The sequence below is a fragment of the Equus asinus genome, chromosome 19, assembly GCF_041296235.1.
Source record: "Equus asinus isolate D_3611 breed Donkey chromosome 19, EquAss-T2T_v2, whole genome shotgun sequence".
Taxonomy (NCBI): Eukaryota; Metazoa; Chordata; class Mammalia; order Perissodactyla; family Equidae; genus Equus; species Equus asinus.
Genome location: NC_091808.1, coordinates 4,748,658 through 4,762,493, shown reverse-complemented (window position 1 = coordinate 4,762,493; position 13,836 = coordinate 4,748,658). Strand labels below are relative to the sequence as shown.

The 13,836-nt window shown below is 42.8% G+C and overlaps 1 protein-coding gene across 2 annotated transcripts; it reads left to right on the top strand.

Moving 5' to 3' along the window:
* Positions 1–576: 576 nt before the first annotated feature.
* Positions 577–13,551, top strand: COPS8 (COP9 signalosome subunit 8). Of its 2 annotated transcripts, none has more exons than XM_014842776.3 (8): positions 577–770; positions 1,821–1,891; positions 3,029–3,077; positions 4,293–4,425; positions 8,741–8,848; positions 10,739–10,801; positions 11,777–11,824; positions 12,528–13,551. In XM_014842776.3, exons 1-8 carry the CDS (start codon positions 582–584, stop codon positions 12,605–12,607), a joined length of 741 nt encoding a protein of 246 aa, XP_014698262.2. In that variant the 5' UTR covers positions 577–581; the 3' UTR covers positions 12,608–13,551. The 2 variants fall into 2 exon arrangements, with proteins under 2 accessions (XP_014698262.2, XP_044607177.1); XM_044751242.2 differs by lacking the exon at positions 577–770 and adding an exon at positions 1,471–1,576.
* The last annotated feature ends 285 nt before the right edge of the window (positions 13,552–13,836 follow it).

Below are 13,836 nucleotides of genomic sequence, written 5' to 3'. Positions count from 1 at the left end.
ACCGTGCGGAAAACTAAGGAGGCCAGGATGGCAGGAGCAAGTCAGCGAAGATCTAGGAACCAGACCTTGCAGCCTAAGCGATAGCAAGGAATCCAGATTTTAGGGGTTTGAGCAGCAGAGTAACAACATCTGGTTTATGTTTCAGAAAAAAAAAAATTTGGCCATTGTGGCTGTGTAGGGAGTAGCCTGGAGGGAGGCGGGCGGGGAAGTCAGCAGAGCGCCGAGGTTCGGCAGCGTGAGTGGTCCAGCGAGCGAGGGGAGCCCCGCGTGCAAAGACGGCGTGCCCTTCACTGAGATGGGAAGGGCTGCTGAAGGGGCAGGTTTGGGGGAGAACCAAAAGCTAGGTTATGAGCCTTTAAGCGTGCATGCATGTGTATCAGGCCTCAAAGTGTAGACATCTAACTGTCCGCAAATATGCACAAAACCCCTCCCTACGCCGGTTCGGCCGCCAACTTAAAGACAGCTTGCCGCGGGGATCGGCCAGTCCTCCAGAGCACCGAGAGGGCCGGACAGAGCGTCGGCATCCTCGCCCGGCCGCAGCGACGCCCATCGACGCGCCGGAACCGACGGCGCGCCTGCGCATGGGCCGTCAGTGGCGACGGCGGCGTCTACGTCATCGCGGGCGCGACGCCCGGAGGGATAGTGTGTGGTCTGGGTGTTGGGACCGTGTGGCGGCGGCACCAGCCGGGAAGATGCCAGTGGCAGTGATGGCGGAAGGTGCTTTTAGTTTCAAAAAGTTGCTGGATCAGTGTGAGAACCAGGAGCTCGAGGTAGCCATTCGCGTCGCGTTGGGAGAAACCGCGGGGTCGCTGGCGGCCCCGGGAGGCGCCAGTCTCCAGGGTAACAGGGCCTGGGGCCCGCGGGGCTGGGGACGGGAGCCCCGAGTGTGGAGCCCGGGACGCTGCGGCCTGCTCTGAAGGCTAGAGATCCCGGCGTGGCCTCCCCGAACTCGCTGGGAGCTTGTTGTTGTTTGTCTTCAGCTACCGAGCCCGAAAACCTTGTGCGTCTTTGCTCCTAACGTCCTCCAATATCTTCTCGTGTTAGTTGGACTAGATCTCTTGCCTCTCGTTCTGGGGGATCGTGAGGGAATTTGGATGTTATTAAAGACGTTTGTGCAGGCGCACAAGCAGACCAAAGAAGATGTGACCATTGTAACCTTTTATTAACTCAGAAAGCCTTTCCCACTTTCATAATGTTATCATGTAAGCTTGTGTTTCGTCTTCAGTAAGACGGGTGAAAGTTATATCATGCACCTGTTAAAGTTAAGGTTTTTTCTTAGGCACTTAGAAAGGATTTATAACCTTAGTATAAAAAGTTAATTAACTAAAGGGGACAGCAGCCACAGGCAGCAACTCACTGATAGACACTTAATAGATGTTTTTTGATTGAATTAAAGTTGAATGAGGAGAGAAAAGGCCTTGTATCTCAGCTGTGCTGTTTTTCCGTTGATCTCTCATTTACGTAGGCATTCAACGTATTGATAGAATGGGCAGAGTCATGATGCTTTACGAATCTGTTGGAAATACTTGTTTCTTACACATCATAGTGAGACTGTTTGAAAGAATTTGAGAACTAGGTAAGGGAAGTCATTTAAATATTCTTGTGCTTATAGAGACATAGAGGCTCAGAGGGAGATAAATCACAGCTGAGGACAGATCTAAACTTAAAACTCTGGTTTTTAGTGTTTGATGCTTCTACAACTGTAATAGTAAGTAGTATAAAATATGCTTACTTTTTAGATTAGTGTTAATAAAATACTTTTTAAAAGAATAAAAGTATGGGAATAAATGAGGTTTTTTCTTTAATTTTTGGCCTTTTAGGCTCCTGGAGGAATTGCTACACCCCCAGTGTATGGTCAGCTTCTAGCTTTATATCTGCTCCATAATGACATGTAAGTACGTTCTACCTGAAGCTAAGAGCAGCAGCTTCCTCAAGGTTATACGGAAATTATGCTCGCGTTGAAGTAGCCTCACTAAAACATAGGCACAAGGAGCTGTATCTTTTATTATAATACTTAGTACACCTGTTTTCGTATATTGAATTATGACTTAAATTCTGACAAGGCTGAGTTATTTTACAGTACACTTGTTTTACGTATACCTTCTAAAAAACGTTCTAATTCGTTGTGAGAAACGACACTGTCAGTAGATTTAATTCTCTTGACCTTTTCTGTCTTTTTATAAAACTTTCTTATGACCTCTTTACTTACTTCACATGTAATGAATAGACCAAGAGAAACAGAAGAGAAGATTGAGAAAGTTAAGAGGAACTTGTTACCCACATGTGTGAGATTTCTTGAAAGCCTTTAGTTTTTTAATTATCCCTAACTAACGTCCATTGAAGAAAAGTCAGAAAGCGGAACTGTGCAAGCGGAGTCCCTTATAGTTGTTTCGGCGCATTGATGATTGCTGTTAAATTTTGTTTTAAATTCTAAACCTTTTCATTTCATATCTTTTTAAAAAACTAAACTGAGATTTTTATTACACGTATATCGTTTAAATTATGTTACATTTTTTTGTAATCCCATTGTCATATGTTTGTTGTAATTCAAGCTTCCAAAGTCTTGAAAACTGCCTTGAAGGTTTTGGTGGCTCTCTACACACTTGGGAGGAGGGCTCATGATAAGGATAAAAGTATTGTGTGTCCTTCATATTGTCAGGAATGCCAGAGCCTTGCAAGCATATGCATTTGCTTGTTACATATATGAATAAATTATTTAGGCAGGCAGTTCTCTTTCAGTCTTTGTGTTTTTAGTGTATATTGCCTTAATTTAAAATCTGGATCAATAATAAAAATTCTCTACAAATGGCAAAACGTTACTTTGGTAAAAATATTTCATGTCTTTTTGTCTGGAAAACTACTCTTACTTCCCTTGGACAAATTCACATAGAACTAAATTTCATTCTGTATTATAAAGAGTGTTTTAAAGTATACTTCTGTGTGTTTGCATTGGGATTTGGAATTTTAAACATTTACCCTGGTGGTTTTTTTTTAATTGCTTATTCTTTCTTGGGGGGCTGTAAATTAGGAATAATGCAAGATATCTTTGGAAAAGAATACCACCTGCTATAAAATCTGTAAGTATTCTTTCGATATATTTTACTGCTTAATATAGTCATAGCATTCCTTTAAATGGCAGCCTCTTAAAAGTTTCTGTTTTTTGACTCATGCGGTTCACAGAAATAGTTGTTAAAGTGGTATTAAAGTTTACGACTAGATCTACAAATTCCGTTAATCGATTAATTTCCCTTGGATGGTATAGAACTCTGTGCTCAGCTCCTGTGGGTCAGCTTTCTTAAGATGCTTCTTAAGTGTCACTTTACCCAGTAAACAACTGAGCCAGTTTAGTTGAATGTTTGGTTTTTATGTTGTATTGTTTTTTCAACTGATTTTTGCAGTTTCCTAAAATGGTATTTATTTCAGAACTGATATTGTTTACAAGAATATTCTAAAAATGATCATTCTTCACAGTATTATTTCTGCTCATTAGGATTTTAGATTTCTTGTTTTGGCTGGGAGAGTAGATGAAATAACCTTTTTTAAAAGTTTCTTTCAAAGTGAATTGAAGTAAATTTGTAATTTCAAGTGATTCACTGTGTCTAGCATAAATGTGAAGCGAACGTTTTGAAACATTCACAGAGTATTACCAAGAATTCACCCAAATTCTTTTTTTCAGTATTGATTTTCAGCAGCAGATCAGATTGGTATTTTTATTCTCTTTTCTTTTCCCAGACATTCTGTTAAGTAAGATTAGAATGTTCCTCCAGCTTCATTGGCTTAAAATAAAGAACTACAAGTTATACGGCTAGTTTCAGTGATGTTAGTGCGAACTCTATCCTTAGGCGGCAGTGTATGACATCTTAGATTGGCCATCTATATCATTAGCCATTTTGCTATTACTTTTGTCCTAAAAATATATATATATATATATATATATATATATTTATTTACATGTATATATGACTGTTATATATTTTGTGTTGCATATATGTGTATATGAAATATAAATACAACATTTTTAAAAAACGTATAAGATAATTAATTCCCAGACTTAATTCTGAAATATTTTTGGACTACTTTCTCATGACTTAATTTTCTATTGTAATAAAAATTTATATAAAACATACAAATAAATTTTACATTACCATTTACAGCATTTAAAAACCTTTTTGATAGTGATTGGGCTGAAAAGTAATTACATCTCTTAAAAGAAATGTTGAATTATGTTTAAGATGCAGTTGTTGGTAAATCTGCAGAGCGAATATCCTCAAAGGCAACAATATTTATTGCAGGCAAATTCTGAACTTGGAGGAATTTGGTCAGTGGGACAAAGAATCTGGCAGAGAGATTTCCCTGGGATCTATACAACCATCAACGCACACCAGTGGTCTGAGACGGTCCAGCCAATCATGGAAGCCCTTAGAGGTAGTGTTTCTTTGTGGCTGAGAATTAAATTAGGCTAGACCTGTTCTGTAAGTGCGGCACTGTTAGAGTCAGTCAGTGATGTATCTAAAATAACAGATATTTTCTGCTCAGTGAAGGGGGCAGGTTTCTCAATTCTTTTTTAGATTTGCTATAATCATGCTTCTTCATTTCATGTTGCTTGAGATTATATTGGCAGCTAGGGACCTCACTGTGTCTTAATTCTAGATTGAAATTGCTCTTGTCAGTAAAAGGGTATTGTTGCTACTAAAATGAAATCTTGTAATTCTCCAGTAAGGCCAAGGAATGGGTTGGTTAAGACTTTAGAAAGTTGAGACTGTACTTTAGTCTCTGTCAGCCTCAGCCTTTGATAGGGGTTGTCTTCAGCTTCTTGATTTATAACTAATCCATTCTAATATGTAGATTCTTATATGTTTTTTAATTGCTTTGGAAGATTACAAGCCTGGTGCAGCATAGCGCGGACCCCCGTAAAGCTTGACCCTGCCTGCCTCTTTCTGTCCTCCCACCCCAACACTTGCTTCCAGGCCTCCAGCTTCACTCTTGTCAGTTCATCCAGGGATCCCTTTTTACGTTGTTGTACCCCTATTTCGTATTGCCACCTTCTTCTGTAGTTAATACGTGCCCTCACTGCCCGCCTTCCTGCTCTGGAGGAGCCAGTGAGCAGGAACTTTGGAATAACTGGTCATCGCTCTGCCAAGGGATGTCAGCTTTTCAGGGGAGCAGAAGGTAAAGCTTGCTTCCGAGGTGTACCTCATTCTCGTGGAATGGTAAAACCCTATCAGCATAAAACAGAACAATGTAAGCGACCAGACAGGAGGCACTTACTTACAACGTGAGGGAAATGATCAGGAGTACAGGACCAGCAGGAGGGTGTGAAGGGGGGAGTGTGGAGGAAGCTTGCACAGGCGCACTAGGGGTGTAGGGACCAGCCGTGAGCTCTTCAAGTGCGCCTTGAGGAATTCGTGGAGTAGTGGACTCTGACAGTTTCTAGTTCAGTCTTACGAGCATGACGTGAGGACACAGGCCAGGTGCCTTTTCCCAGCGTTAGACAGCAGGCTCATTGGCAGGACTAGGGCTCGGGTCTCCTGACTCAGTCAGCAACTGTCCTTTGTGTCCCTCCGGTGGGTGTAGCTGTAGTCCTTCCCAGGGGATTCTCTGTCAGATTAAGAGCTCCTTTGACAGCAGGCCGGTAGGCCCTGAACAGCTGTGCTCCGTGACCTGCGGGAGTTTGGATTCTGGGGCCAGACTTCTGGAGTTCAGAGCTTGGTCCTGTCACTAGGAGTGAGCCCTCTGTGCCTCCTTTTCCTCATTTGTAAAATGGGATTATAAACGGTGCTCTCCTCGGGTTGTTGGAAATGAATCGACGTGTGTAAGCACTTACCGTGTTCTAAAGCACTCTTCTTTTCACCTATGATATTTGTGACTGTGTCCCGAGAGTTTTACAGATCTCCTGATTCGTGAATGGTGCTATGTTTTCCTCCATAGGTTGCGGCCTCATGAGGGTCGTCTCATAACAGATTTGAATTACTGCTAAGTTTAATGGTTTGTTTTTTAGTGTGTTACAAAGTGCTGTTTTCTAGTTAAGAAGAATCGCTTTCTTACATCTCTTCCCATTCTGTTGTGAATCAGTCACAGTCCTGTTAGACGACTGAACGTGGCCTAACTGAGGAGAGGCCAGTGAAAGAACTGTTCTCAGAGGAGACTCACAGGGGCTGCAGAAGCCCCCAGGAACTAGCTGTACACAGTAGCCACTCTCACCCCAGACCCAAAGGGACAAGGCGAGGGACCAGCGTTACTGGAGCCGCAGGGAAGAGGCTGCCCCTCAGAAGCTGTGGATGCAGAGGGTCAGCCAGAGCAGCACAGGGACGGGACAGGAAATACCTTCCCTGACCTGCGGAACCCCACTGCCCATAGGGAGCCCAGGGGCTGCAGACGTGGTGCCAGCCTCCCCGGAATGGAGGGGCAGAGTGGGTTGGAAAGGGCAGGACGGCCAGCTCATCTTCCCATCTGTGCCCAGCGCCGAGTGGGCAGTTCCTGGTAGATAATCGGCACTTTTAGGTAGTTTTTGAACGACAGAGTGAGCATTGTGTTAGGGTCTCCCCAAGACTGTGTCCCATGGTGAATTGCCACAGATGTTAGGTGCCGGCTCCATTTATTCCACCTTCCAGCATGTCATGCTAATGCGTGTCCTCGTGAGGTTACACATTCCACCGACCTCGAGGCTGCAGAGTGACTGCTCAGACTGTTACGTTAGATTCGTTCGTGCCGCGTGGCCAGCAGCAGCCCGGGTGTGCGGCCTCTCGCTGCCTCTGTGGAGTGCTGGCCTGCACTTCTGCGTCCTCCGCCAGTTGCTTCTGCCTCCCCTTGTGTGTCTCTTTGTTTTCCAGTTATGCCCCTTTCTGTTTCTCCTCTCTCCCTTCTGTTTTTCTCTTCCATTCACATTCTTTTCTTGTTCTGTTCCCCTATCTTTTTCCTCACAACTCTGAAAATCTGACCAGAGTACTTGAACTAAAGTAGATGTTTTTAAAACATGGTAGGCTTATCAAGTGAATATCGTTTTTGGTGTACACTTGTGTTTTCCTTTTCTCTTGTTGCTCTCAGTTCTTTTCCATTGACTGTCTGTAGCCTTCAATAGAAGAAGTTCCTTGGTCTCTAAGATGTTTTAAAAGCCTGATTTAAGGTCATTTGCTGGGAGGTTGGTAGTTAGAAGGAAGGAATTGACTGTAAAGATTTGGGAGGAGGAGCAAGGAGTGGCTCAGTGAGAAATGAGGAAACATGATTGAATGTCAGCGATTTGTAAGGAATGTGCGAGAACAGAGCCCAAGACATTTGGGTTCTGGTGGTGCCATCAGTGAGCATGCATTCAGCACATCTTTCGTCAGAGATGCTAGGCACTTGGGGAGATACAAAGATATAAAAGACAGCCCTCCTGTAGAGAAGTTTGGGGTGTAAATGAGATGAGGGGAGCAGAGAGCGTATGGCATGGGTGGTGGAGGATGGCTGGGTAAGTGAGAAGTGTAAGCAGTCCTGTGACTTCAGAGAAGGGCAGAGATGCAGTGCATTTCAGTGCCGCGGGAGGAGTTTGTAAAGTCCTAGGAATAGTAGAGAGCAGGGAGGAGGGCATGTCCGACCACACGACAGGATGACCCCAAGGCTGGGAGATGAGAGGGTGGAAGGCTCGTCTGAGACCCTGGGCGCTAGTTTGGAGCAAAGGATGTCTGAGGAGATTGGCGTAGTTGTTAGGCAGCGTCTCAGGAATGGAGAGTGGATTTTCAGTGTGTTGCAGGGCTTTCTTCTGCCTGCAGTCTTGCCTGTTAAATGTGGCGGGTACAATCCAGAATCTTCCGTGTGCATGTTGACCGCCAGGTGAAGGAGCCCTTGTGCTACTGAAAGAGCAGCAGACAGGAGGACAAGCTAGCCGGGCTCCGCTTCCGCCCTCCTGCCTCGGAATCATTGACGCTGGAGACTGAAGCCTGGGGACATCCCGTGTGCCAGCTCTAGGCAGGGCTCCTTGCTGGAGTTGTTTGCAGCCGCTTGTCTTAGGTCACTCGTTGAAGCTTGACCTTAGGACTTGAACCCGAACGAGGTCAGGAGATTAGAGCCGACTTGAAAGTTAGGAAGAGTGCTCTAGTTACAGGGTTTGTTCTGCAGCTCCCAGGTGTGATCCCGTATCAGAGACCCTCCTGAGAAAGGACAGCTAAGGGCAGAAGTAGGGCATTTCTGTGCCACTGATTCCAGTGTTTGTAGATAGAATAAAAGAGAAATTTAAAAATCTACATCCTAAATATACAAATATATTTAAATGAAATTTTTTTAGGGTTTGAGTCTTGTGTATATTAACTTTTTTCTCTCTGTATTTTTTATTGTCATTTGAGAGAGACTTTTCGTCTAAGAGGAAGTATAAGAAATGCATTTATGGGGCCGGCCCAGTGGTGGAGTGATTAGTGTGCGTGCTCTGCTTCAGCGGGGTTCAAAGGTTTGGATCCCAGGTGCAGACCTACACACCACTCATCAAGCTATGCTGTGGTGGCATTCCACATAGAAAGTAGAGGAAGATTGGCACCAGTGTTAGGTCAGGGCCAATCTTCCTCACCAAAAAAAAAAGGCATTTGTTTATTCAGCAATATTTGAGCACCTCTTACATGCTAGGCACATATATTTATAAGCATAGAAACCTGTGAGTTGATCTAGTCTTCCTTGTAAAATTTGGACAAGGACAATAATGTAATTTAATTGTGTGTTGTAAAAATGCCAGCTCTTTTGGTTCACTGTCTGCCAACCCTCCACTCCCCAATAGATGCGACACGGAGGCGAGCCTTCACCCTGGTCTCTCAAGCCTATACCTCGATCATTGCCGATGATTTTGCAGCCTTTGTCGGACTTCCTGTGGAGGAGGCTGTGAAAGGTATATTTGGCTTACTAATTACTTTCCAGGCAAGTGGAAAATGGAGGTGTAAATTTTAGGTCCACGGTCTCTTATCTGAACACTGGAACAGGGTATGTTTTTGAAACTTAGGTTGTGTTTCTTCTTTAGAGAGGTGATAGGAAACGTATTGCACAGCACCCCCAGCAGGGTCTTGGGCAGCAGGCCCCTGTGACCAGGCACGGTGACAGTCCTGCAGCAGGCCCAGTGTGTGAATGCCCACCCCGTTGGTGTGAGGAGAGAACAGAAATAGACTCACAATGGGGTACTTCAGGTTTTGCCACCAAATGAGTTAAGAAAAAATTTTTTGGTTTGTAGAGCTTTCTGGACTTCTGAGTGTGAATGAGATTTTTGATTTGTATTTACTTTTAAAGCACTTTTTTCCAAAGATAGGCACCAGTGATGTTCCTGTAGTCATTTTTTGTCGTGATTCCCATGGCAGGACCCCTCAATATTTTCTACTTTTATTGCTAAGACCTTTGATCAAGACTTAAACCCTATGAAATCATGGTCAGCCCTCCAAGTTGATGCCCAGGAAGGAAGATGGAGCTGCTGTTGACTGATAGTGGGAGGGAAAAGGAAGATGGCGAGAGCAGAGAGTTCCTGGAAGAAAAGGGTACAGAATGAAGCATTTGATAGCAGCCAACACTGGGGCCCCAGGTTGCATCCTGCTTCTTACGAGTGGTACAAAGTGACGTGCAAGAAAATAAAGGATGTGCAAATTATTTGCTTTTAAGTATACCAAGTGGCTGACATTATGTTTGTAATTCTGAGCTTAAACTTGTATAACTTCTTTAAATTATTTCTATCCCTCTGAAAATCAACATATTGATAATTTCGTTTTTAAGAAAATAAGTCTTAACTGATCTCATTGCTTGCATTCAGAAATCCTCATTTCACCCATTCTTCGTAAAGACAGTCTCATCCCAGTATCCCTTTGCAGCCCATTTTTTCCTCCTCCGTTTCTTAACCAGTGACCCAGGTTCTTGCGCCCCACTCTTACCCACAGGTCTCCAGATGTGCTCCTGCACTTTATTTCTCAGGTGGTGCCCAGACTAACCCCTCCCCTTGCTGGACGGCTGTGGAATATTGCATGAACCTTGTGGCATTGTTTTACCATGAGTAACATTTTGGATTCTCTAACCGAAATATGAGCCCCATTAAGCACCATATCTTATTAAATTTCCAAGGCCTATCACAATTCTAGACACATACAGGGCAGGTCAATGAAAAGTCTTATAGTAAATCATCCTGTTACTTACTCATATGAACATTTGTTTGTTTGGACTCTTCTGTTGAAATTGATCCATAATTTATTATCTAATAAGTAAGATGCCCCAGAGCCCGTACTCCTAACTGACTGCCTGGGTGTGAATCCTGGCAGCCTTACCCACCACTGCCAGCTCTGTGATCTAGGACAAGTCACTGGAATTCTCTAAACTTCATTTTCCGCATCCGTTAGATTGTGGTCTCATGTCCCACTTCAGAGTTGTGGTGACAGTTGCATAAAATTATCCCTCTAAAAGCAGCTAGCATGGTACCCACTGATCATGCTTCTGTGTATGTGAGCTGTTGATTTTATCATTGCCGTCGTCTTTGTTATTACTGATAGAATGATTACAGAAGATGCTGTGTAAGGTTTCCTTACTTCTGTTTTTAATAATGTTGATCAGGTTAATACCGTGAGATATGCAAATTCACATGAAAATGCGACCTGTAATATACCTTTCTAGTAACAATACACATTACAGGTTAAACTACATGTTATGTCTCCCATACAAGTAATGTCACTGACAGATTGTGGATCTTGTAAATGAAAATTGTGGAGGTTTTTTGGTTATTTCTTCGTTTGTGTCAAATATACATTTTTAGGTATATTAGAGCAAGGATGGCAAGCGGACTCCACCACAAGAATGGTTATGCCCAAAAAGCCAGGTAGGTGGAGCTGTTCATCCATTTGTGCAGCGTTGAACTCTTGTAAGACTTGCAGTTTTTCAGACATTGAATTTGGATAATTTGATAGGAAAATCTATACCAACAAAATGAAAGTAACTCGTATGTTAAATATAGATATAGAATGATAGACATTTAGGGTAGAAAAGATCTTAAAGGTCACCTAGTTTTACGTTAATTTTTAAAAATGTATTTCTTGTATAAAAAACTATTCTGTATGGTGTTTCATAATCCTTATTACAACTTAAATTTTACTAAGTGTTAATCTTCCATCCTTTTATTTATGGGGCCATTTCTAACTGGTTATCCTTGTATCTAAACTAGTGCCTTTTTAAAAAATATTTTGAATACTCAGATACTCAGCGTCTTCTCCTTGTACTGTTGACATGCAGACTCTTCTAAACAAGACTTTCAGTGGCTTTAGCTTTCTCAAAATTAAGTTCTCTGGTCTTTTGAGGCCTTAAATTATCTGACCTGTCCTCATTATCTCAGTCTGAATTCCCGGCCCCTCGGTCTTCCTCCCTCAAATGAGCCACACTTACTCCTGCTTGGCGGTTTCTCTCCCTCCTGCTTACCAGGAGCAACTTTTCTGCCAGGCCTTTCGAGCTGGGCGCAATCTAACTTCCCTAAACCCTTCTGATCTGCTTCACCCCAGAGTTCCTTTCACCTGCTCTGCATTCCTGGTGTTTAGACATGGTTGACCCCACAGTAAGTGGGACACAAATCTCAGCGTGCACAGCCCTGAGAGGGCGCAGGAGTGGACAGACAGGAATGGTCGCCGCCCATCTGGATGGTGAGACAGGACTATTGTAATAAAAAGACTAATGCAGAAAGAGCATAATTGTTGGCCCTGTTTGAGAAGTAAATGACCACAATGCCAGTGCATTAAAAATGACATGTTCCACGTGAAAGTTCTTTACCATGACTGCTCTAAATCGGGCTGTGAATTTTGTTTAGTTGCAGGGGCCCTGGATGTTTCCTTTAACAGGTTTATTCCCTTGTCAGGTATGTAGTGTCGCATGCTCGTTGAGAAGATGTTCGGTTGTGATTCTTCTTCGTTTCTTTTTGTAGTGTGTCTCTATCTTTCTGAGCTCTAACCTTGTAAACAAAGACTGAATTCTCCGCTTGGTATTTATGATACTACATCTGGGTACAAGAGGGTGTGTGGGTTCCCCTCTGTAGCTGCCCTTAAGGCAGTGCCCTCTGGCCGGCCCGCAGAGCCTCCTGTGGGAGCCTCTCACAGCATTTAGAAGGCATCCATGCCCTGGCTGGCATGTGGTCGCTTCTAGATGCTAGAACTAACTCTGACAGCGGGGTTCTCTGTGTTTTTGTGTTCTCTGACAACTTAATATTCTCCTTGAGCGGCGCCCAGCACGTGGTAATTATTCACTGAATTGAGTATCACATGGGTAGGCGTCTTTCCAAGAAGAGCTATGTTCTCTTCAAAGAGCTGTCCCATGTTAATTGTTTTTAACCATCACATGGAAAACTAGTAACAAAGCCAGATGTCTTTACTCCCACTTTGGGAAAATTACTCATAAAAGTTGAGACTTCTTGGCTTGTTTTTCCAAAAAGTCCAAAATCACTGTAAATCTAAGAAAGTTCCCTTATTGTTAAAATTAAAAACATTGGGGGGTGTGGGTGGCAGGACCAGAGCTTTGTTACGCTGGTGTCTAACTTTAAGTATTTTTCTCTCTCTAACATACAGAGCCTGCCCCAGTTCCACCAATCCCCAATGAACAGCAGTTAGCCAGACTGACCGATTACGTGGCTTTCCTTGAAAACTGATTTGTTATTCTGAGTTCAAGATCCACCTTCAGAATCCTCTATACTGACGAATACAGAAATGTAAAATTCTTATTTTCAATTTATTGGATGAAGTACCTCAGCATTCCTTAGTATGTGATAAAATACTTATATAATATAAAGTATATTATATATATTTTGTCCTTAAACATGATGCTGAAGAGTTGTTGAAACAGTTCTCATTTTGTAACATTTGACAATTTGGAGCCCGTCAGTATTACGCAGTTTATGTTTCCCAGTGATTCCTAAATTAGAGCTCTCCTGCTTCATGTGGAGCGGTGGCCGTCAGCTGGCTCTCCTGCCCCGAGACCCGGCGCGCTCCCGTCTGTACCCCTGAGCGGTAGTTGTAGTGATGCATCTGGGGTTTGAGGATGTCCCCAAGGGCGGCATCTGAGTTGCTGGGGATTCTGCTTCTTCCTCTTTGGAGAATATGCTCTCTTTTCTCCTCAGCTCCTAGGAATCACTAATACAGAATGCTGAAATACAGCTGAGGAACAAAAGACAATTTCCTAGTAAACCAGTGTGTTAACCGTAGATTTTTTTCCGATAGTGTGAGTACATCCATTGCTGGCAGTGGAGGGCTTGCCATGAAAATGCGATTTATTTAAGACATTCATGAGGAGTATTAAGTTGTAATAGTTCCTTTCAGAAGAAGGGAAATGTAAGTGTGGAATGCATTATATTGGGAAGGAAGCGATTAAGATAAGAGATACACTTCTTCGTACAGCTGTCCTGCAGCCCATTGGTTGCCTGTATTTATCCCTTGGTTCAAGTTCTGCCTTTTGGAGAAATACTGAATGAGTCTCTCATTTTTTGTGTGACAGCCCTCTGAGTATTTGAAGTTGTTTATTGTATCTTCAGGTTAAAACACCCTCTAGTTCATTTCTTCTGCATTTGTTCAATAAATATTTAATTGACTTCTTCAACTGTTTGATCTAAGGTAGTTTCTAGAAATGTCACTATCCTGGTCTTTCTGTGGATACATACTAGTTTGTCTCTCTCAAAATACGAATTTCTTAATTTAAATAGAAATGACCTATGTGGTGGTAATTACATGATTCATATTTTCACTCATTTTAAATACATTTTACTGGCTAGATCAGTTACTGTTAAGATTGATGGAAATACCTTTTAAATTAACATATTATTTAACCCTGATAGGTAAATCATGTTGTTAAAACTCTTTGTTTTACAGTTGAGGAAGTGGAAAT